This window comes from Delphinapterus leucas, chromosome 13 (genome assembly GCF_059928025.1).
Source record: "Delphinapterus leucas isolate spDelLeu-1000000601 "Yukka" chromosome 13, BTC_Dleu_Yukka2, whole genome shotgun sequence".
In the NCBI taxonomy this organism is placed as follows: Eukaryota; Metazoa; Chordata; class Mammalia; order Artiodactyla; family Monodontidae; genus Delphinapterus; species Delphinapterus leucas.
Genome location: NC_143141.1, coordinates 12,810,837 through 12,834,118, shown reverse-complemented (window position 1 = coordinate 12,834,118; position 23,282 = coordinate 12,810,837). Strand labels below are relative to the sequence as shown.

General features: G+C 46.7%; 1 protein-coding gene and 1 pseudogene across 1 annotated transcript; one reads left to right on the top strand and one right to left on the bottom strand.

Annotated features, from left to right (window-relative positions):
- Nucleotides 1-731: 731 nt before the first annotated feature.
- Nucleotides 732-6,574, top strand: LOC149747683 (interleukin-37-like; annotated as a pseudogene).
- A 9,548-nt stretch (nucleotides 6,575-16,122) lies between these two features.
- On the bottom strand, nucleotides 16,123-17,519 carry IL37 (interleukin 37). The gene is given in 3 exon segments (XM_089894202.1): nucleotides 16,123-16,407; nucleotides 16,625-16,821; nucleotides 17,423-17,519. Coding segments are annotated over 3 exon segments (579 nt in total).
- Between the last annotated feature and the right edge of the window lie 5,763 nt (nucleotides 17,520-23,282).

Sequence of the window (23,282 nt, the reverse complement as noted above, 5' to 3'; positions counted from 1 at the left end):
TGATTCTCAAGACTGGCTGCGCATTAAAATCACTAGGGAGCTTTCAAAAAATACTGAAGCCTGGGCCCTACCGGAGACCAATGGAGTCAGTCCCTGGGGAATGGCACCCAGATCTATCATTTTTAAAGCTCCTCAGGTGACCCCAAAACACAGCCAGCGTTAAATGCATGGTCCATGGATCTACTGCCTTGGTATCACCTAGGAACTTGTCAGAAATGCAGCCTTGGGCCCCATTAAACACCTACTGAATCAGACTGCATTTTAACAAGGTCTCCAGGTAATTCACGTGCTCATTAAAGTTTGCGAAGCTCCTCCAGCCACAGACAACCACAAAATTCTGGTACTTTCTGAGATATCACCGAACGTTTTCTGTCTACCATGTCTTTGGGGGCCCAGAAATCTTACATAACTTACCGTGTCACCCTGCAAGTTGGTGGTGGGCCTGAGATGAGCACTGCTGTCTGGTGACCTCCCACCTGGCGTTCTGCCTGATGGGAAGCTCACCGGGAAGTCTGGATTTGAGCTCCATGGCCCTATGACCTTGGGGGCATCTCTCAACTTGTTTCTTTATCTTTATCTTTATAGAAGATTATCTTTATCTTTATAAAAGGGGCTAAAAATACTCACCCAGTGTCCTTTGAAGTTTCATGGTAAGGATTTGCTGAGTCATGCATGCAAAAGTGCTTTTACACTGTAAAGTGCTGTGGAGATCCAAAAGAGGATTAAGGTTGTGTGTCCCCCCCACCCCCACCCCGGGCCCACTCAAGAGGCAGGATTGTAAGCCTGCTCTGCTCCAAGGCACTAGAGGTGGAGCTTCTTAGAGCCTTGCTACTCAAAGTGTGGTCTGTAAACCAGCAGAATCCCCTGAGAACTTGTTGGATATGTAGAAGCTCAGGGCCCACGAGACCTACTGAATCAGAATCTGCATTTTAGCAAGAACCTTCCCCCCAACCGCCCCCGCAGTGATTCCTGGGAATCCTTCCACATGGGAAACACAATATGGCAAGTGATCAAAAATAAATTGTCATTTGACAGGCAAACCACCGAATTACCTCCCAGGGCTACAATCTAAATAGATTCCATTATGAATTGAAATGATCTGGTCCTGCAACATTAAAGCAACATTCCCAAGTAGAGATAAGGCAAGGTCCTGTAGGCATTAGGGCACTAGGTGAGGTTTCCTAGAGTAGGGTCCATAACCAATATCCCCTGATCTTTGCAGGTCCTGAGTTCCCTTCACCTCTCCCATTGCATTAATTCTCAGCTTGGGTGATGTCTTCTTTGGATGGCAGCTCAGACATGAAAATTGGCCATGAGTCCCGTGAGGACTAGCATGAATCCCAGCCAGACCTGGAATGTAAGCAACCTCTACAAATTCATCATGGGCGTCAAAATTGGTTCCCAAACAGGAAATGGGTTAAATGCCATCTATGGAAATGGTTTTTCCTCTGTCTAATTTGCCAGAGAACTGGGCTCTGGGACTCTCTAGCACATTAAGTAGACAGGGACAATTCCGGAAAGTGGTGGAAAGGGACATATTATGATTCAGGACTTCAGTCCTATCATGAGTAGACACAATTTTCATACATACCCTCATATAGAAAACTTTAAAGCACTGCTTCTCCAATCAACTGGTTTGCAGCTACTAAACTCCCTACTCCACACAAAAAAACACGAAAAACTAGGAATGAGAACCTTCTTGTTGAAAGGCTTACTGAGAGCTCCAACCCCAAAGTCAGAAAGGGGATCCCCTTTTTGGTCTAGCTAAGTCACCATTGGTAAAATCTCTTGTAATTCCTCACAGAATATTTTGAAAAAATGGCTCTGAGAAGTCCCATTTTAAGGAACCAGACTTAATAGTATTCAATCCAGAATCTCCCCAAATTATTGGACACAGAACCTCCTTAAGAGCATTAATGTGTTTCTTTGTGAGTGTTTTGCAGATTGTCCTTTGGAAACTGCAGAAATTAACAATGAAATCACCCCTAAGCCAATGAACTCAAGTCCTAGGCTAATGGCGTTGCATTTGCTAACTTGTTGTCTTTGACTCCTGCTGTCAGCACGAGGTGCCCTGGCATCAGACCTCAGCCTTTCTTCTGTAGTTTCTGCCCGCTCAGGTGATCTTCCAAGGGGTCTTAGGATGGGAAGGAAGGGTGGTAGGTAGCTAAGCCTCCCCCTAGAAGTGGGGAAATTTCTCCTGGGGGCATCTAAAACTGGGGATGGGTGGTTGGAGGTGACACCCAGCCTTTGCACTTTCTGCTTTCAGAGAATTAGCCTTTGGGGGAAGAATAAGCCCAGGAAATTGATCCAGGACTTGGTGCTGGTGAAGGACAAGAAACTCATATTTCCTGACAAGTGTATACTAAGTTCCAGGCTGAGCTCTTTCCACAAGGGAAAGGGAAACCCCCATGACAACTTTACTAGTAAGGTATTCTGTTTCCACTTTTCCAATAAAGACAGATCATCAAAAGTGTGAATATAAGACACGCAGCTAGCAAGTAGCAGAGACAGGATGACCAGCGGGTCTGCCGCCTCTAGGTCCAGGAGTCTTTCCATCACCCATGGCAGGAAAACCTCAGTTGGAGTCCCAGAATGTTTCCACGGGTCCCACACGTCCTTGTCTGTAAAGTGCCATGAAAATCCAATGTCAGAAAGAAAGTAAAAGACGAGTGTTTGCTACTGTTCCAGCGAGTGGTTGCCATTCCCAGTTTTGCTGATGCAGTGGTGGTTTGGTTGGCATTAAAAGTGTAGACTCCTGGACTGGACTGGCCCCAATTCCTCTGGCCCTGGTGTCCCTCAGAGACTAGGGGAAATGATGTATTGGAACCTCCCCCACCAGCAGCCCCCAAGCGCCATTCTCTGCTGAGATGCCCTTCTTTCAAGTTCTCCCGACCTACCCCCTGGAAGCCGGGCCCTGTTGTAAGAGCCCTGGGCATTGACTTGGGTGTAGAAGCTGGTGTGCCAAGAACGCAGTGGATACGGGCATGGAAGGTCCTGTGAATGCGCCCTTGTGCTCATGCAAACGAGCGCGGGAAGTCTTTCATTCATCTTTCAGCAGTCACAGGCTGGTGGGGGGGGGGGGACAGACCTCTAACAGTAATTTTGATGTTCTATATATGGAAAGGGCTGCACTAGAAAGCAGCACAGGTTGCTATGGAAACACAGGGAACCAGCCTATGCTGAGGAGTGTTGAACTGGGGGATATATCCCAGAGGAGGTGATGCCTGCACCGAATCTCGAAGGAGCAGTTGGAATTACGCTGAGAATAAAGGTAGAAAGCATTTCCAGGCAGAGGGAGCAGTGTAAAAAAAAAGCGTGAAGGAGTATACAGGAGAGAAGGAACTTGGAACTGAAGCATGAAGCAAGAGTGGAGGAACAGGGGGGCGGGGGTGGTGCAGGCTGAAAGAGCCAGGTAATGGAGACCTTGTTCACCTGCCTGCATGACCACACCCTTATGATGCAGGAGAGGGCTGGGTCCTGGGCTGCCTCATTTGGGCAGCCCTACCTTAGTGGTATCCAACTTGGGGTGATTTTCTTCCAATGTGGGCCAACCACGTGGTGAATCTCTGATGCAAGTTACGTAAAGGATCACACATTTACTTCTGTTCGCTCTCATAGGTACCAGTTAGTGTTGAACTATTGATTTTTAAAAATATTCTAGTGCTTTTTATTCCAAGTTTTTGTGTAAATCGATTTTTCCCCAGAAATACAATTTGAACTTGGAGATACGAGTAAATGTATCTTCAGTGGCTTTAACCCTCATTGTTTTATTCCGCAACGAAAGTCATAGACGGCTGCGGTCAGAAGAGACCTCAGAAGCATACAGATAGCTTCCTCCAGATCCAGAGAGGCAAATCCAGTGAACTCTGACCCATTGCTGGTTACTGAAAGCCCCACCCTGGGCCCCATGAACAACATAGAATGAGTCAGAAATTAATCCTACACAAGCAGGCAACACCTGCAGTACGAGGTATTGACATACAGCTGCTCTTCCACAAGGGCTGGGGCTGGGCAGCTCTGAGAGGAAAATGTCTCTCCCATTAAGGGACTGAGGGAGGGCTTCAGGGAGGAGGTGGCACATGAGTTAGGATTACAGGACGAGAAGGAGGTTGACCCTAGGTGACAGGAAGAAAGTGCGAAGCATGGGTCTCAGCTAAAGGCATCATGTTCATGAAGTGAGTAGGAAGCCAGACTATGTGTGTGCCTGTATCTAATTATATAGTACAATTGCTAATCTACAAGGTCATCTATCACATTATCACATCTTATATCCCTTGTTCTAGATGGGCTCAACCATCAGTTCTGTATATGGGCTTTACCCTCCCCCATGCAAAGCCTGAGTTCACTCACTGATAGATGGTCACCTGGCCAATCAGAGGTGGCAGAGGGACAAGTTCCCAGTCTAGGTTTGCCCACCCCCCAAGCAGGGCTGAGCTGACTGAACGCCCAAATCCCCCCAGAGTCAGGCAAATCCCTGGCCACTCCTGCAGCTGGTCCTGCCCACTCAGGCTCCACAAAGGCAGACACAACCTCTCTGCATTTTGCACAGAAGTCTTGCCATCTCCATTCCCTCCCAACACAAAGTTGCTGTTCTTGGGTCCTTTCTGCCTCATCTCATCATCTTCGCCCTTTCATCTTCCTCACCATTAGCCCTGCTGGTGCCCAACATGGCAGATATCTGTGCCACCCAGGCATTGCTGATGGCATGGGCCGCCAGGGAGAGGGTGCCGAAAAGAGGGTCATCAATACTACCACTAATAATAATGATGTTGTATCATTAGTACTTTCATGGATGTATTATTTTTTCATGATGTATTACTTTCCCTCCAGTTGGATGTATCCATACAACTATTACTTGTAATAATGATGACTTTTCAATGAATGTTACCAATACCACCACTACTAATAGTAATGAACTTTCATTGACTCCCTCCTATTCCCCACATGAACCCTATGTAAGATAGCTTTTATTAATGCCATTGTACTGGTGGGCAAAATGAGATTTGGAGAAATTTAGTAAGTTGTTCAGCTTGTAAATGACTGAACAGGGATTGGACCCTGACTTAATCTGACTCGAGGGTGCAGGGGTTAATCACTGAAGTTCCTCAATGAATGGATGGATGGGTGGGATAAAAAACTAATGAGAGGAATACATCTCACCTAAACCCACTGGGCAAGGCGGGAACTTGAGGCTGGTGAACTGAAGCTTGTTAATTGTTCAGAATCTCTAGTACTGTTTTTTCAGGTCCCAAAGTCAAATCCGTAACCTTTCAGAAGTATAATATTCGAGACCTGAACCAGCAAGTTCTGGTCCTGGAAGGCGAGGTCCTCAGAGTGGTCCCAGACAAAAGCATCAGAACCGGAGGTGACTCTCAGCCTTGCTTTACTCAGCAGAAATGGTTCTTATTCTCTCACTGCCCACCTGGCCTGTAGAAAACTCCTCCCCAGCGGGGCAGCTTGACCACCCCCTCCTCTGGGACAGGTAAAGGACTGCCTCCTGGAAAGAGCCTCAAGGGCAGCTGGTGGTGGGCAACAGTCAGGATGGGGACACAGGCCCAGAGAGTCCCTGACTTCAAAGAAGTCTCCCTGGGAGGGCTGGGAGAAAGAAGGAGCCAGAGGCACAGGGAGAGGGAAATTCTGAGGATAGGGACATTCTTGGCTCCTGGGCCAACCCAGGATTGAGCATTTGATGACACTGCTCAGGCAAAACAGGGTGGTTGTACCCGAAATGTCAACAGAAAAAAAAGATCATTTTTCTCCTCTAGGGCTGACGCAGTTTTCTGACTTTTTCCAGAGACCTTTTCTGTATCAACTTCACACTTAAGAAAAGCTACTACTGAGAAAAAACATCATATTTTTTTGGAACAAAGTTGCCTGATCTTTCCGGAAGTAGTCTGACTACCTAAGAAATTCTGCCTCATATTTCAGAAAAAGAACATTAAAGAGCTGAATTCACTGATGGACGAGGAACGTCTGCCTTTCACCTTCCTCAAGGAACAGGTGGGTTCCTATTTCACTCTGGAGTCAGCTGTGAATCACGGATACTTTATCTACACCTCCAACACACCCAGACAACCTGTGGGAGTGACCAAAGATCTAGGGAAAGAAAAAAAAACAACTCAATTTCAATTTCAAAAGACTAATGTGGAACTCAATACATTACTCCAAAAGACTGAATATACAAACTGAGGATGGCCAGACCACCTCTGACAATAGAATGCAACCCTCAACTTCTATAGCCATTAGCCCAGAAGGGTCAGGGCTTGGTCAATGACTGCCAGTTTCTCTATTTTTGTGCCCACTTTCAACTCAGGGCCAATCAGAAAAAGGCAACTGTGCTGCCCAAACCAATTGCATAGGATGCCCCTCTCCCGGCTTCCCCATGGCAACAGCTTCAGTCAAAGCACGCCTGGAGCCCTCCCTTTCTGCCTGCCCTGAATCTCTGCCAAATGATGGAGGCTGACTCCTTTGCCACAGCCAGCTCTGAATAAATAGCAACTGTTTCTTCTCATTTGCGTGCTCTTCATTTTTTTCCATAGAGAACGGCAAATAAAAGCATCTTCTCCCTGTAATATGTCACCTTCACCCAGCAAGACCATGGGCTTGACTTTCGGTGTCATTTGTCCCTTTCATGGGTATGAAGTTTGAGCTATAAAAAGTAGAGTGTGGTTAATTACAAAGTTCTAGGCTGAAATAAATTTCCGGGGATTGATGATCTCAGTGCCTGTGGCTTTGCTGCTTTCCTAAACATGTCCAGCCTCACGGAGGTCCTTCTGTTTCTCAAGAGATAGCCAAGCCATACAGGTTGTCTCCTCCAGGAGGGCAGCCTGGATAATGCAAGCTCTAATTAGTGATGCATGTGGAGGCTGGATGAATTCTAGGGAAGCTGATCCAGCTGCAGGTGCCAAGAGAAGAGGTTCAGCGGGGTTCAGTGTCAAGGGGTGTGGTAAGGCATTGTCTGTGAGTCCTCAGTGCAAGAGAGCAGAGCAGTGGGTGTGAACAGGTGGGAGGAACCAGTGACAAAGAATCCTGAGCAGGTGGCAGACAGAAGCCAGTTTGTGGGAAGGCCTGAAGGCCCTTGTCACTTATCCAGACTCAGGTCCAAAGCATGGCAAGATACACGTCCTAAAGCAGGGTCGGAGGGCCAGGCAGGCAAACAGAACAGGCACTGGGGACCCAGGCACAAAGTCGCGGGTGGGGGGGCGGCGGTGGGAAGCTGGAGGTTTCTAGGGTTAAAGGCAAGAGATCTAATGCTTCAAGTCTGGAGTGATCCTCACTCACTCAGAAACTGTCGTCTGCAACTAGGAAAGCCTGGTGAAAATTCGGGGATCTGGAAGGTAGTGCCTCCTTTCATTCTGTTTCTGATCTTCCCTCTCTGTATCCTTTGGAAAGGCAACCCTGTTTGTGTCATCTTAAGACTAAAGACCACCTGGAGGGGTGGGATAGGGAGGTTGGGAGGGAGGGAGACGCAAGAGGGAAGAGATATGGGAACATATGTATATGTATAACTGATTCACTTTGTTATAAAGCAGAAACTAACCATTGTAAAGCAATTATACTCCAATAAAGATGTAAAAAAAAAAAAAGCCAACCATCTACGGAAACTCTTATTATGCCTTTCTTTTGTAATTCAAAGGGCTATACCATTACTTTCTAACTGAAAATCTTGATGCTTACAAAATTAGCTTAATTATTCATTTAAGTTATCTGCTGATATAAAGTCCAAAACCACAAGACTGATATCAAAAGTACACATGACTTGATGAATAGCAAGCTTGAACATTTCAGTGGTCTTTTTCATTGACTACACCCCCATGAGAACGTACAATCAAAATGTCTTTGTGCTTGCAGGGCTCTCAAGAATTCTCCCTCTGGGCTTCCCTGGTGGCACAGTGGTTGAGAGTCCGCCTGCCGATGCAGGGGACACGGGTTCGTGCCCTGGTCCGGGAAGATCCCACATGCCGTGGAGCGGCTGGGCCCGTGAGCCATGGCCTCTGAGCCTGCGCGTCCGGAGCCTGTGCTCCGCAACGGGAGAGGCCACAGCAGTGAGAGGCCCGCGTACCGCCAAAAAAAAAAAAAAAAAAAAGAATTCTCCCTTCTCTATAATTACGTAAGCACTTACCTAATATTTCATTTGTTCTAACTCTTTGCATTTATGTGCATTTTGGGAGTTGTAGCAAATGAGTTCTTGCTTGGCAGTGGCGTGTAGCCACTGATCTATGTTGTGAGAGGCCCCTTACATGAATGATGCCGCCTTGGGATAATTCAGAATGGGCTCAGATGAGATCATAAATATCCTTAGTCTGATACTACCTGGCAGACTGACTTGACCTAACTTTTAAGTAACCATGCTTGATATATCGGAATAAATATATATATTTATTTTAATTGAAGTATAGTTGATTTACAATATTGTGTTAGTTTCAGGTGTACAGCAAAGTGATTTGGTTATACATACGTATATATTATATATATGTATATATCTCTTTATTCTTTTTTTCTGTTCTTTTCCACTATAGTTTATTACAAGATATTGCATGTAGTTCCCTGTGCTATACAGCAAATCCTTGTCCTTTTTCTATTTCATATATGGTAGTGTGTATATTTTTACAGTTATTCTTAAAGGACCATGCTTGATAAAGATGTGGGGTCCCAGTCTTCTCGAGACACTGTGAAAACTGCCACTTCGCAGCTCCTATGGCCCACGCAGAAGCAGCTGGCTTTCTCAGTCCTGTAGAGCTCCAAAAAGAAGGGGACTTTCAGTGAGCTTAGACTGCAGGCTTCAGACCAGTCCCTTCCCTTAACCAAGCACGGTTTCCTTCCATCTTTGCTTGCCACCTGGTGGGTGATGGTCTGAGTCTATCCTTTTCCTGAAGGACTTTGCTGACGGAGGCTAGCACACACCAACATTTTGAAATTTGCCTGCCCTTTCTTCTCCTGTGCAGCCTTGGGTAATATGTGGGCTCTGGCCATCGCTTCTGAAAGTGCATCAGGAGCAAGGTTGTGCTTTAGGCTTGTGTGAAGAAGCATAAAGCAGCTTCTCTTCCCGAATTTCCGAGGAAGAGGCATTGGTGGTCTCATGATGTGGATAAGCCCAAGGCCGGTGTTCATTCATTGCACTTCCAGCTGCACTTAGTTCACCTGCCGGGTGAAAAAAATGAGTTTTGTGCATGTCAGGAGACAGGGTGGAAGAGGGATGGATGACAGGACCCCCTGTGCCTCTAAAGCACTGTCCCTTCCCTTTGCCCCCGCCATAGGAAAGGAGGTGCCCCAAGGCATATAGATGGGGTACGATAAACCATCCCTGCCAGCTGTGGAGATGCAGCTGGCTCCATGTCGTTCACAGCTCTCCCTTTTCTCCATCTTTGCCTTATTCAATAGCAATAAAGGGAACTCATCAGGACCCCCCCCCCCAAAGATGGCAGGAAGCTCTCCCACCTCGAGCCTGGCTAACACCCACTCTTCCTTCTGATCTTACTCGGGTCTTGCCCAGGGAAGTCCCTCTACTTTCCTGGTTGGGTTGTGCACCCCAGTCATGCACTGGGCACAGCTTCTCCACTTACACTTGTGTTGGCCTGATTAACGTCTGTCTCCCCAACAGACCACAAGCGCCTTGAGGGCAGGGTCTGCTTCTGAGTGAGCTCAACATTCCATCCTCATCGCCTCGCACAGAGCCCGGCACAAACACTGTGTAAGGAATGAGTCAGCTGGCAGAGGGCTCACCAGGCCAGCCCGCACTGTCCAAGCTCTGTGTGAAGAAGCCTCTCTGAGCGCTGTCTTCTGCTGGGTGCCTCCCTGCTGGGGACAGGGCACAGTCACCAGATGGGTCAGGCGATGGGATTTCTCTGTGGTTCAGGCTCATGTCACCTGGAGTAGGACATTCCTCCCGGTGATGCAAGTTTAAGGCCAGCCTGAATACTAGTACTGTTGGCAGCTGGTACCCAATCACTCAGAAATAAGCCTCAGCCAGAAAGGCACATTATCATTTTCTAATGAAATATATGGGGAGGAGGAAGTGTGGACAAGAAAGAAATGCCTGAATCAGAATTACTTGGTTTTTTTTTTTTAAAAAAGCAGTTAGATAAAAGAAGCAGACTCACAGGGGAAAAACTGGCCAGTTGGGGGAGAGGGGCAATATAGGGGAGGGGTTGTGGGAGATACAAACTATCGGGTGAAAGACAGGCTCAAGGATTTATTGCACAACACGGGGAGCATAGCCAACATTTTGTAATAACTGTAGATGGAAAGCAACTTTTAAAAACTCTATAAAATTTAAAAATTAAATTAAAACAAAAGAGGCAGTTTTTGTCCCTGGTTACATCCCAGAACACCTAAATCAGAATCTCAGGGTGTGCAACCCTGAGAATCTGTATTTTTCCGGCTTTATGGAGATACGATTGACGGATAACATTGTGTGAGTTTAAGGTAGACAACGTGTTGATATGATACATTTCTGTATTGCAATATGATGACCACCATCCCCTCACCTAACTCTTCTATCCCATCACATAATTATCATTTCTTTTTTGTGGTGAGAACATTTAAGGTCTACTCTTAGCAACTGTCAAGTATATAATATTGTATTATTAGCTATAACCACCATGCGGTACATTAGATCCCCAGAAGTTGTTAATCTTATAACAGGAAATTCATATCCTTTGACCAATATCCCCCTTTCTCCTCACCCACCAGCCCTTGGTAACCACCATCCTCCTCTCTGTTTCTCTGAGTTTGGCTTTTTTAGAATCATCATATAAGTGATGTCACACAGTACTTCTCTTTGTCTGTCTGACTTAGTTCATTTAGCATAATGCCTTCAAGGCTCGTCAGACGCTTCCTGGGTGATTCTTAAGCACAGCAGCATTTTAACCCCTCAGGGACAGTGCAAAGAGCTCTATACTAGGAGTCAGAACTTCTGGAAGTCCGCCACTTAGAATCTGGGTGACTGGTCAAGTTACTTGTCTCTGAGTCTGTTTACTCCTCTATTAAATGGGCATAATTCTCATCCAGCCCTGGTCATAGCATTAGGTGGATGCAACAATCACCCAATGCATTGTGAAAATTACCTCCCAGACCAGAAATCACCATGACCCTGACTGCCTGCCAAGCAATCCCCTCTGAACACTCTGCAAAGAGTCTGTCCCTGCCGTTGGTCAACTGGCCTCTGGATCCTGCCCTGAGCCCCTGTACGGAGCTGCACTGACAAGGCGCCTTCTGCGAAAGGGCTGTGGGGAAATGACAGGCACCGTCGAAGGCTCAGTTCCCTGATTAGGTGGAATTTAGAATACATTTTCCTCCTGAAAAATACCAAGAGAGGCTGAGCTACGCCAAACAAACAAACAAACAAACAAAAGCAATGTTACTTTTGCAGTAAAAAACAGTGCAGGCTTTTGTGCGTGAGATGGAGACCATCTTGCATTGCAACTCTTTGATGAAAAGTGCAAAGTTCCAGAATGACTCAGGGATGAATGTCTGGAGACTTCAAACAGTCTGTGGCCCCTTGCCCTCTAGAATGGGAGTAGGCAAACTTTCTGTTAAGGGCCAGATAGTAAATCTTCTAGGCTTTGCTGGCTGAGAATCCACAGGTTCTACTGTAGGGGGAAGGTAGCCATAGACGACCAGTGAGCCTGGCTGTGTTAGCAAACTATTTGAAACAGGGAGTGAGCTAGATTTTGCCTGCAGGCTATGGTTTGCCAATCACCCCTGGCTCTACAATGATGATCTTAAAGGGGCTTCCCTGGTATGCTGGAGTCAGTTCATCCAGCTTGTAAGAGCCCATTGTTAGCACCTCTTCCTGACAGCACCTACAGTGACTTCATGGGGGGCAGTTTGAAGTCGGGCTGTGCTGGGAGTACCTACACCACTGAAACTGGCAAGAGCTGTGTATCATTGCTCCCGCCCATTCCCACCCCTCCCCCTCCACCCCGATAGAACTTGTTAAACATTTACCAGCCCATCACTAGGCGTGTGTCTCCAGAGACTGGAGTGAAGAGAAGGGGCTGGGAGAGCCAGTCCATTGGAATGTGAGACGAAACTACTAAACGTTAGTTCCTGTTTTATCTAGTCCTTGTAAATTTCCTAATTTTATGGACGTTTCACAAAGTGCTATTGCCCCTATTTCAAGATGTGTCCTCAGCTTTGTTTAATTGAGTGGGGTAACTGGGATCAAAAATGCTTGGGCTATGTACCACTCCTAAGGCTGTGCGTTAATGCGCTGTGCTGGGTCACTCACTCCCAAGCAGAGGCCTCTTTCTGTCCCCAGTATAGCCTTCCTCTTTCCCTCACCTGCTTCACCCTGCCCAGGATATTGAATGGGGGCAAGAGGAATGATCAGCTGGGAAAGGAACCCCTGGATGGGGTCCTCCTGAAAGAGTTCTTGCTGCAGGGTGAATGCCGTGAGATCACGCACTTTAGAGGCATAGAGAATTTTTTGAGGTAAACAGCTGAAATTTGAGTGTTATGGGTTGATTTGTGCCCCTCCCCCCAAAAAAGATATGTTAAAGTCCTAACGCCTGGTACCTGTGAATGTGACATTATTTGGAAATAGGGTCTTTGCAGATTTAATCAAGATAAAGTTCTTAGGATGTGTCCTAATCCAATGTGACCGCTGTCCTTGTAAGAAAAGGGAAATTTGGACACTGACACAAACAGAGGAGGATAAGAAGACACAGAGACACAGGGAGAAGAAGGCCATGTGGCAATGGAGGACGAATGATGCATCTACAAAGCAAGGGACGCCAGGGATTGCCAACAAAACTAGAAGCTAGAAGAGGCATGGAACAGATTTAGAGCCCTGAGGAGGAACCCACCCTGCCAACATCCTTTTTTTTTTTTTTAATATTTTTAAAAATTGAAGTATAGTTGATTTACAATGTTGTGTTAGTTTCAGATGTACACCAAAGTGATTCATATATATATATATTCTTTTTCAGATTCTTTTCCCTTATAGGTCATTTCAAAATATTGAGTATATTTCCCTGTGCTATACAGTAGATCCTTGTTGGTTATCTATTTTATGTATAGTAGTGTGTATATGTTAATCCCAACCTCCTAATTTATCCCTCCCCCACCCCTTTTCCTTAGGTAACCATAGTTTGTTTTCCATGTCTGTGGGTCTCCTTCTGTTCTGTGTATAGGTTCATTTGTCTCATTTTTTTAGACTCCACATACAAGTGATATCATATGATATTTGTCTTTCTCTGGCTTACTTCATTTGGTACGATAATCTCTAGTTCCATCCATGTTGCTGCAAATGGCATTATTCCTTCTTTTTTATCCACCCTGCCAATATCTTGCTTTCACACTTTTAGCTAGCTTCCAGAACTGTGAGAGAATAAAGTTGTGTGGCTTTAAGCCACCTAGTGGTTTTACTTTGTTATAGCAGCCCTTAGGAAAGAAAGACATTGGGATTCTCAGGTGTAACATGCAATGGCCCAAATTTTTTCACTGAACACCTAGACCCATGATTACAATGACGGTTAGGAAAATAAAATCCAAATCACCTTAGTTGTTTTTATACAAGTTTTCAAAAATGCATCTGCTTTGCAGGGGATGTCATATTAGCTGCAGTAATAAGAAGACCGTCATTTAAATAACAACCCTTCCCTCTCTCCATCCTTTTCTTCCTTCCGTCCTCCGTCTGGTCTTTCTGTCTCCTTCATTCATTCGTAGAAAACATGTTGGGTGGTAGGTTCTTGGGATACCTCAGAGAGAAGAGAAGTCTTGGAACTTACATCCTAGTGGAAGATGCACACATTAAACATAATAAATAGGCAAATTATATAGCATGTTAGGAGGACCAAAAAAATAAGACCCGGGAAAGAGGGCTTGGTGGTGCTGGGGTGGGAAGCCGCTTGCAGCACTAAATGGGGTGGCACACCTGTGTGGTCACCTGAACCATTCCTGACTTTCCACCAGTAAAGTCAGAGCACACAGGGATCTTGTGCTTCTGTAAGGAGGCGGGTACATTTGTGATCTCGGTGTAGCCTCACAGGAAGCCCACACAACATGCTACATGCACCACAGCGATTTACTTCATGTCACCAGGTTGGAAGGACAGGTGGAGGAGGATGGAGCCCAGGCTATGCCTGCCTCCATTTGACCCACATGGTCGACCTCCTCAAGACCAAGGTTTCACTCCCATTTGGAAGCCAGAGTCCTCACCGTTAGGAGACAGCCCCAGCTCAGAGACCAATCTGAATAGACACGTCTTGGTTGCAAAGAAGTTACGTGACGTTATGAAGAAGACACCCTCACCCCTGCCCCCCAATCCCATGCCAAGCATCACTGTCACCTGGACACATTTTCAAACACTGAAAATACTAAATACTTTTTTACCTCGGGTTTGGTGCTGGTCGCCAGCATCCTCAGATCAGAAACAGAAGCAGCTGACCTTGTCGGAGCTCTTCCCTGGGGCCTCATCCCCCTCGACCCTCATAGGCTGGGGTACTGTCGTAGTCCTAGTTACGGCTGAGGGGACTCAGGGAGGCATCGCTTCGTCTTCTTGCCCAGTACCTGCTGAGGTCAGCTCTCCAGCTTGACTTTGAGGACCCTCACTGCCTCTTGGAAACGTAAGGGGGTATCTTGTAGAGAGTTTGATTTATTTCATCTAAAAACTCTACAATGAAGCAATCCTTCCTTCTATGACCTCAAGATACAAATTCTCAAAGTACTAATAAGGTGTGTTGCCTTTAGCTGACTGAGAAGCAGACACATGAGCCAAACTAGGGCAGTCACATGCTCTCCTTGGAATCGGAATCTTTTCCTTATCCATCTCAGTGGTGAGGCCAAAGCATCCCTGCTCCTGCCATTTGGGACCTGCTGAAAATTTCTGACTCTGGTTTCTTAGCATGTCCTTCATGGGCTAGGCAGAATCGTGGTCCCCGTAAATATCCACATCTTAATCCCTGGAAACTGTGAATTGTACCTTACATGGCAAAAGGGACTTTGCAGATGTGGTTAAATGAAGGATCCTGAGATGAGAATGATCCTGGATTATGCGGGTGGGCCTAATGGAATCACAGGGCTTCTTACTAGTGAAAGAGGAAGGCAGGAGGGTCAAAGTGATGCAGGATGAGAGAGACTCAACCAGCCATTGCCAACACTGAAGATGGAGGAAGGGGCCACAAGGCAAGGAGTGCAAGTGACCCCTAGAAGCTGGAAAAGCAAGGAAATCAATTCTCCCCTAGAGCCTCTAAAAGGAATGCAACCCTGTCTACACCTTGATTTTAGCCCAGTGAGACCCATTTCAGACTGACCTCCAGAAATGCAAGATAATAAACTGCAAAATTTTAAACACTGAGTTTGTGGTAATTTGTTACAGCAGCTATAAGAAACGAGTGCACCCAAAATCCTTCTAGAAAGCTCCTGTTTGTTTTAGTTTACCTTCTGCTTAAGTAAGCCTGCCTCAATTATTGTTGCTTGTAACTGAAGAGCCATACCTAGGAGACGACTAATTTCCAAGTCTCCCTCCCCCTTGCCCCACTCCCAGTCTGTTTCCAGGTCCTGGGTTTCTGGTCAACCAGCCCTCCTATCACTCCTAACTGGGATCTGAGCTCAGCTTAGTGATAGGAACTTGCCCTTGTTAACAGCTCTCCCAGATACCAACCGGTTGCTCACCCAGTCTCCTGGCTGTCCCTGGACCCAGATTCCTTGTGTCTGTGCCTCTCCCACATTTGCAGTCACCCTGCTCCTTTTCTGGGACACACCCCACCCTTTTCCACTTATCACTTGTCTGGATGGTGATGTGCTGTTGCTTTTCTTCCCGTCACACTGTGCCTTCGACACCGACTAAACCACTTCCATGGACTTGCACACCGCCCCCCCCCCAGTACCTGTCAGGCCCCAGTAGGAATGGCTAATTCTGGAGCATAGGATAAGCCCAGCTACTCCTTCCTGGGGCACCTGCAGACTCTACTCGGCCAAATCATGTGATATGACACCACCTATGGATATCTGATGGTTCAGGGTAAGCGGTGCCTAGAGAGAACTTTATTTCATCTGAGAACTCTACAATAAAGCAATTGTTCCTTCTATGACCTCAAGATACAAATTCTCAAAGTACTAATAAGAAACCAAAGAGGTTAAGCAGTAGCTTCCATGTTCTTCTGCAATTGGCACAAGTTAGAGAGGAAAGGACAGGAAGGCATCTGACGGGGCCGTTTCTTATTCTCTGACTTCACTGGGGCTTATTTCAGCTTTGCAGAATTGCCAAAATGAAAACTCAGTGTGTTTCCTTCTCCCTCAAGTATTTGTCAGTCCAACAGGTTCCCCGGGATTGCAGGAGGAGCAGACAAACCATCCGGGTTGGGCAGCTGACTCCAAGGTGTTCCACGAGCCCACCGTAGCCCTATGAAAGATGAAGGGCAGACATGATGGTTGGGTGGCCATGTCAGAAAGTTTCTGCTTCTAGGAGGTAAAAGAGAGTAATGAGATAGCACAGACTTTGAGATGGAGAAAACCCAGCATGTGTGCTCTTGGAGCACAGAACCAAAAAGGAGGGCAATAAAGCCTCCACCCAGTGCTTCCAGAAAGGCAGATGCTCCTGTTATATTGGCCAAGATGAGAATTTGTGGCACATGAGAGACAATAAGGACCCGGACCTTGACCTCCCTCTTAGGGTGGCCGAGGGTAAAGCTCACCTTCAGCTTCAGGATGGCTGGCTTTGTCTTTTGTTCACGTCACAGAAGAGACACAGCTCGCCTTTAGAGATGGCCAAGAGAATCAGGCTTCCTCTCTCCTCACAAGCTGACCTCACGTGGGAGGCTGATACAAAGAAGGTCTCTGGAAAATGACGGTAAGAGAAATGGGTTGGCTTTCTGGCTTGCTCCACACAAGAAATTTAGCGTGCATGTGAGCACATGGGTCCTTATTCTGACACATAGGGTCAAATCCGAGCTCTGTCACTTATTACTTTAGGATATAGAAGTTACTAAATCTCTCCAAACCTTAATGTTCTCATCTGTGAAATGGGGGGTAATAACAGCACCTATCTGAGAGGGGTTTTGAGAGGGCTGAAATGTTTAATCCGAGGAATAACACTTAGCCAGGTATCTGAGCTACAGGAAGAACTCAGTACAAGTTAATCATTACTCTTTGTAACCCTCTTTCCTGCACCCTCAGTGCACCAGCAATGCCTGGGGTGGGACAGAGGCCTGCACTGGCTGGGCCGATGAAGGGACAGTGGCAGAGCAGGGAGTGAGAGATTGAGGCAGGAGGCAGGAGCCCAGCATCGTGCAGGATTGAGCTGGCACTGCCAGGCTCCCAGGAAAAGCTGCAGGGTTTGCACCTGGCCCTGGAGGACCTCTCTGAACAGGCAGACCAGCCACAAGAGTGGCCAGGGGACTTCCTAGGGCCTGGCTCCTAGAGACACATTCAGACCATTCCTGCCTAGAGGCTCGGCCACAGAGGGAACCTTCCCTACTGGGCCTGGGACTGGCAGGGGACCTGCCCCTCAGGGAGGAGATCAGGCCCTTGTTGGATGAAGGGCAGGGGCCCACATGTGGGTCAATGACCGTCATGGACGGGTGACTGTAAAATGTTCAATGTGACAACACGGTAACCACTGCACCGGGTGATCCTGTAACCTAATTATCTATCATAGGCAAGTATAATATGGAGATGGAGTCTAAGGTCTCATTCTCCACCTCTGCAATCAGCACAAGGCCTCTGGCTGGTCTCAGTGTGGAATGCCCTCCTGGTCTCCTTCTGCCAGAGAATGGGGAGGGTTCCTGCTGGGTCTCCTGCCACCTCCTCCGGGAAGCCCTCCTCAGCCCCTCTGCGTGGACCGGCTTCCTCTCTGGGCTGCGCAGCTCCTTGCACCCATCGCTGCGGCACAGGTGTCAGTGTCCTTGTCTCATCTCCCTGCAGCCCTATAAGCTCCCCGGGAGCAGGTTCCCTGGCTGACTCAGCCCCAGCCTAGAGCCCCAGGCATCACAGATACTCGGCATTGATGGAATGGATGACTGGCCCAGGCGAGATCCTAAGTGGCTCTGCAGTGATGCGGGGTCAGATAAGATCCCTGGGTCTCTGCTCACGTTAGAATCTCCTTGGCTGCTCTTTTGGGCCCCAGACATTCTGAGTTCACTGTATAGATGCACGTTGATTCAGAATCATTAAACTAGATTAACCCTAAGCCTTTGAACATCTCTAACATTAACCAGACCTGCGGACTCTGCCTTTCTATCAGCCCCGGGTGGTGCTGTTGCTGCTGGGCTGAGGACCACACTTAGAGTGTCACCGTCTAAGGCAGGGTTCTCAACCTCGGCTCTATACCAGAAATCACCTGGTGGGTGACATCTTCAGACCATGGATTCTTGGGCCCCACCGCCCTGAGATTCTGGTTCAGCTGGTCCACAGTGAGACCCAAACAAGCTATTTTTAAAAGGTCTCATTTCCACCACTACCATTGTACATTTTTCGCCTCTTAAATCTGTTCACTGCCGAGGGCCCAGGTTCAATCCCTGGTCGGGGAACAAAGATCTCACAAGCCGCACAGTGCGGCAAAAAAAAGTAAAAAATAAGAAAATAAAGATGCAATTCTTGTAACCTAAATGTCCATTGACAGCTGAATGGATAAAGAAGATGTGGTATATATACAGTGGGATATTACTCTCCCATAAAAAATGAATGACATAATGCCATTTGCAGCAACATGGATGGACCTAGAGATTATCATATTAAGTGATGTAAGTCAGGCAGAGAAAGACAAATACCACATGATACCACTTATATGTGGAATCTAAAAAAAATGATACAGGTGAACTTATTTACAAAACAGAAATAGACTCACAGACTAGAAAACAAACTTATGGTTACCAGCGAGAAAGGGAGAGGTGGGGGAGATAAATTAGGAGTTTGAGATGAACAGAAACACTACTATATATAAAATAGGTAAACAACAAGGACCTACTGTATAGCACAGGGAACTATATTCAATATCTTGTAATAAACTATAATGGAAAAGAATCTGAAAAAATATATAAATAGATATATTTAAATCACTTTGCTATACAACTGAAACTAATACAATGTTGTAAATCAAGCATACTTCAATGAAAAAGATGCAATCATTGCCAGGGCAGATGAGGTGGTCTTGGAATTCCCAGGAAGAGAAGTTCTACACATTCTCTCCAGACAGAGTTTTCCCTTCATCTCTCTTGACATTCACATCTTCTGGCACAAATGACAAACCAAAAACTGGGAGCAAGTTCCTGAAACCAGCTTGTGAACAAGACCCCCAGAGCTGCTGGAAGCTAAAAGCGGGCGGTTTCAAACACCAAAGAGTCTGGTATCAGAAAAGATGGAAGTGGGACACCTGTTTGTTTTTGTTCTGTCATCCCAGGAGCAGCCGCAGCCCCTCACGGTGATCTGGGCCCTGGCTATCCACCCCGGACAGGAGGTGAGCATCTCAGAAGGTGCATGCCCAGTGCGGGTGCTGCCTGCTTGCACTTGTCCAGTTACAGGTGAGTATCTGTCAAGTAGTCACCTGACCACCTTTACAGGCAGAATTTCTTAGTGGGGTCTGATCGTTTCAGAAATAGAAAAGAGTGGCAGTCAGAGGGGCTGGAATTCCACTGGGTCCGCAGCCAGGCAGTGGAGTGATTTCATTGTTCTTATAAAATGAGTGTAGGAGGTCTCAGCGCGTCTGGCACATTGGCCACGGGAGGCTGTTTTGAAATGGAGAATTGTGGTCCTGGCACACTTTCCATTTTGACCTAAAGGGGATGCCTTATATGTAAACCAACCCGACATCATTCTGAGTCCTGTCTGGTGCTGTGCAGATTCAAAGGAAGCAAAGACTTCCCTCCTATACAACATACACACCAGCACAATGTACACACCCACACAACACACAAAGAAACCACACAAAAATACATACCAACAACACATATGATATACACATAACACACATATACACAACACACACAAAACATATATACCCTCACATGCATACACATACACATACACAAAACACATGTGGCCATAAAACTTATACAGCAAACGATAATATATACTCACAGGGAATTCCCTGGTGATCCAGTGATTAGGACTCTGAGCTTTCACTGCCGTGGACCCGGGTTTGATCCCTGGTCAGGGAACTAAGACCCCACAAGCAGCAAGGCGTGGCCAAAAAAAAGAGATAATATATATCCACAAAAAACAATAAGCAAAGCATACACATAAAAAAACCCATAACACTCCAAGAAAACATAAAGCATATATACCCCCTTATACACACACAGAAAACATAAACACACCAAACACACACACACATACACAAACAAACAGGAATATACAACCTGTCAGAAAGTCTGAATGGTTACTGCCTCTGTAATGAGTGTGTCAATGAAAATAATCAATAAAAAATCCATAATAAGATTAGAAAAGAGTTTTATTTGAGCCAAACTGAGGACTAGCCCTGAAGCCTGCTTCCGAGATGACTCTGAGAAACTGCTCTGGAGAAGCAGGGTTTTCAGCACAGTGTTTTGGGTCTTTTTTAAAATATTTTATTTATTTATTTGGTTGCACCGGGTCTTAGTTGTGGGATTTAAGGCAGTTGTGCTTTGTAGATTCGGGGAATGCAGCCAAACAATGAAAAACTTAGGATCAAATAGTAGATATCCATGCCCTTAAAGACCCATCCGGTCTCCCCACGCCCCAGAACTGCCCGGTGGATATCCTCTCTTTTTTTCACTGTCTTTACCGCCAAGCCCTGGAGCTCTTCCTTGTCATTTTTACTTTTTGCAAATCCATTTAGGTTTTGTTTGTCTCTTTCCTAAGCCATTCTCGGAGGATTTGGTTTCCACACATGTCCATCTCTGCAACTTTAAAAGTGGTGTCACCCTTGGTAAGTCACTTACCTTCAGGTTTTTCATCTGTAAGGTGGGAATCACATTTCTTGCCCTGCTTCCCTCACTGTGTTGTCCTGAACTCATGCTGGGGAAAGTTCTTCGTGAATCGGGTGAGATGTGATGTGTACAATTGGAGGGTGTTTGGAAACCTCCCTCCTCCAAGCCCTTTCAATAAGGGGATTCTGTGTCATTCCTGCCCCAAGACATCAGGAGTTGAGCTTCTTGGGACCTTTGGAGGCTCAGTTTTCCATGACAAGAGGCTGCGAAGAAAGGGCCTTTCTTGTCTAAGATTAGACTCTAGCAGAGGGTCGGCAAACTTTTTCTATGAAGGTTGGGAAGGTAACCAGTAGAGGCTTTGCTGGCCAGGTGACTCTCTTTCAATGACTCATCTCTGCTGTTAGAGCCAGAGAGCAGCCATAGACAACGTGTAAACACAAGCATGACTGTGTTCCAAAAAAACTTTACTTAAAAACAGGTGGTAGGGCAGATTTGGTCTGTGGGCTGTAGTTTGCCAGTCCCAGGTTTAGAACAATACACTTTGAATTTTCTATTTCCTTTTGATAAAATGCTGTCAAGATCCATAAAAAAGATATGGTGACCCACAGTTTGGAGAGCATTGCTTTGGATGGGCAAGCATCAAAGAAGGAATGACAGAAGAGGATGGCCCAGCCCTGGGAGGCCTTCCTGGAGGCAGCAAACATTTCCAAGAGAGAGCAAGGCCTGCGGTCTCAGTAGCAGAGGCCTCCGGCAAGGTTTCCTGGGGTCAGAAGGAGCCGTAGCCAGTCCCCTTCCTGTCCACTCAGGTCCTGCCCTTCACCCCAGGCTCCTGTTGAGTCATTTCTTCACGTTGAAAATGTCCTTTTTGGAGGAGAAACCAGGTGTGAAAATGGGCTCTGAAGATTGTGAAAGAGATGAGCTTCAGTGCCACTGAGAAGGTAAGATTCTTATAAAAATCCACACCAGGGCCAAAGAGTAACTCCTAAAGTGGGACCTTGTGAGGTGCTGGGCACAGTCCCAGCTTCTCCCTGTTGACCTTGCACAGTTTTGGGAACTTCCTTGGTGAATGAATTAGACAAGAGAAATACTTGAGGGGAGAATGAAGCTTTGCAGCAGGTGTCCAGGTGCAGCGGGTGGTAGATAAACGGATCATTTTCACCCAAAGAGTCAGGGCTGTGAAGTCCTGACTCACCACCAGGATGGTTTTGAATCCTCCAAATGCATCTCTTTTCTCCCTACTGGCTCAGGTAGAGGAGAATGCCCTGTGATGGACGGGGTTCTCTGAGTCTGGGTTGGAAAAAGGACCCCTGCTCAGGGCTTCTGAGTGTCCCCTGGAAGAAGGAACTTGGACATTGGCTCCAGGGGGACAAGAAGAGGAGGCTTTTGACCCAAATGACTGTCTAAAGCACGGGCTGTGAAGGGAGAGGAGGCCAAATCCTGGAGCTTTCAACTCACACGTGGCATTCAGAGTTCCAAAACGAAAAATCAGGATGTTGGTCTGACGGATGTGGATCTGCTAACAGTGACAAGAGAGAACCAGCCCTGCTCCTGGAACACAGGCGATGTGGAGGCCACCATGCTCATTCTGTCCCTGAGACAGAGGGGAGTGGACGCTGAGAGGGCACAGGCACCAGATACTGAAATTCCCCAGTGCCAGGGAGCTTCAGAATGATGACCCTGAGAGCACGTTCAGGGGCTGCCTCAGTTTGTTGCTGCAAGGGAGGGGAGGCAAGCCTCCTTCTCTCCACACAATGTTGGAGAGGCTTCTGTCTGAGTCGCCTCCCTCCCGTCCTTCCCCACTAAGGTACAGCCCTCCCGCTTCTTGGAAGCGTAGACTGTCAGAGCTGGAGGGACAGACAGGGAGGATGAGGCTCAGAGCGGTGGGATGCAGAGCTATCTCGGGCAGCAGAGGGGCAGCAAAGACAAGACTAGGTAAAACCTTCACACCAGAGCACAGGGTTTGGTTTTTCTTCTTCCACAGGTTCTATGTGCTCTCAATGTGCAAGAGTTGTGTGAATTACGACCAGGCATTTCATTCAGGCATTTCTCAAACAATGTTTTATGGGGCAGAATCCTCCACGTTATTCTCAAAGTAATGCAGGCAAGGTATACTATCTCTCCTGAATGAATGCAATGCATATACTTCTAATAAGTAAGGGCTCTAGGAAGATCTATATTCAGAAACTATTTCATCTTCATCTCCCTCTATTTTGGACCAGGGAAGCTATTTACAATCTCATTACTATTTCTCTGCTTCAGTATTTCTCAAAACACACACAAAAGAAGTAAGGCAGTCAGAGGCCCCTGATGCTCCTGAAAATTCTAATTGCATGTGATCACCTTACTTTCTCTGATCTTAGAGCCAGCCAGAGGTGTCCTGGAGCCAGGCCCCAGCCTCACCTCCGTGAGTTCTGCCTACTCAGGTGAGGCCCC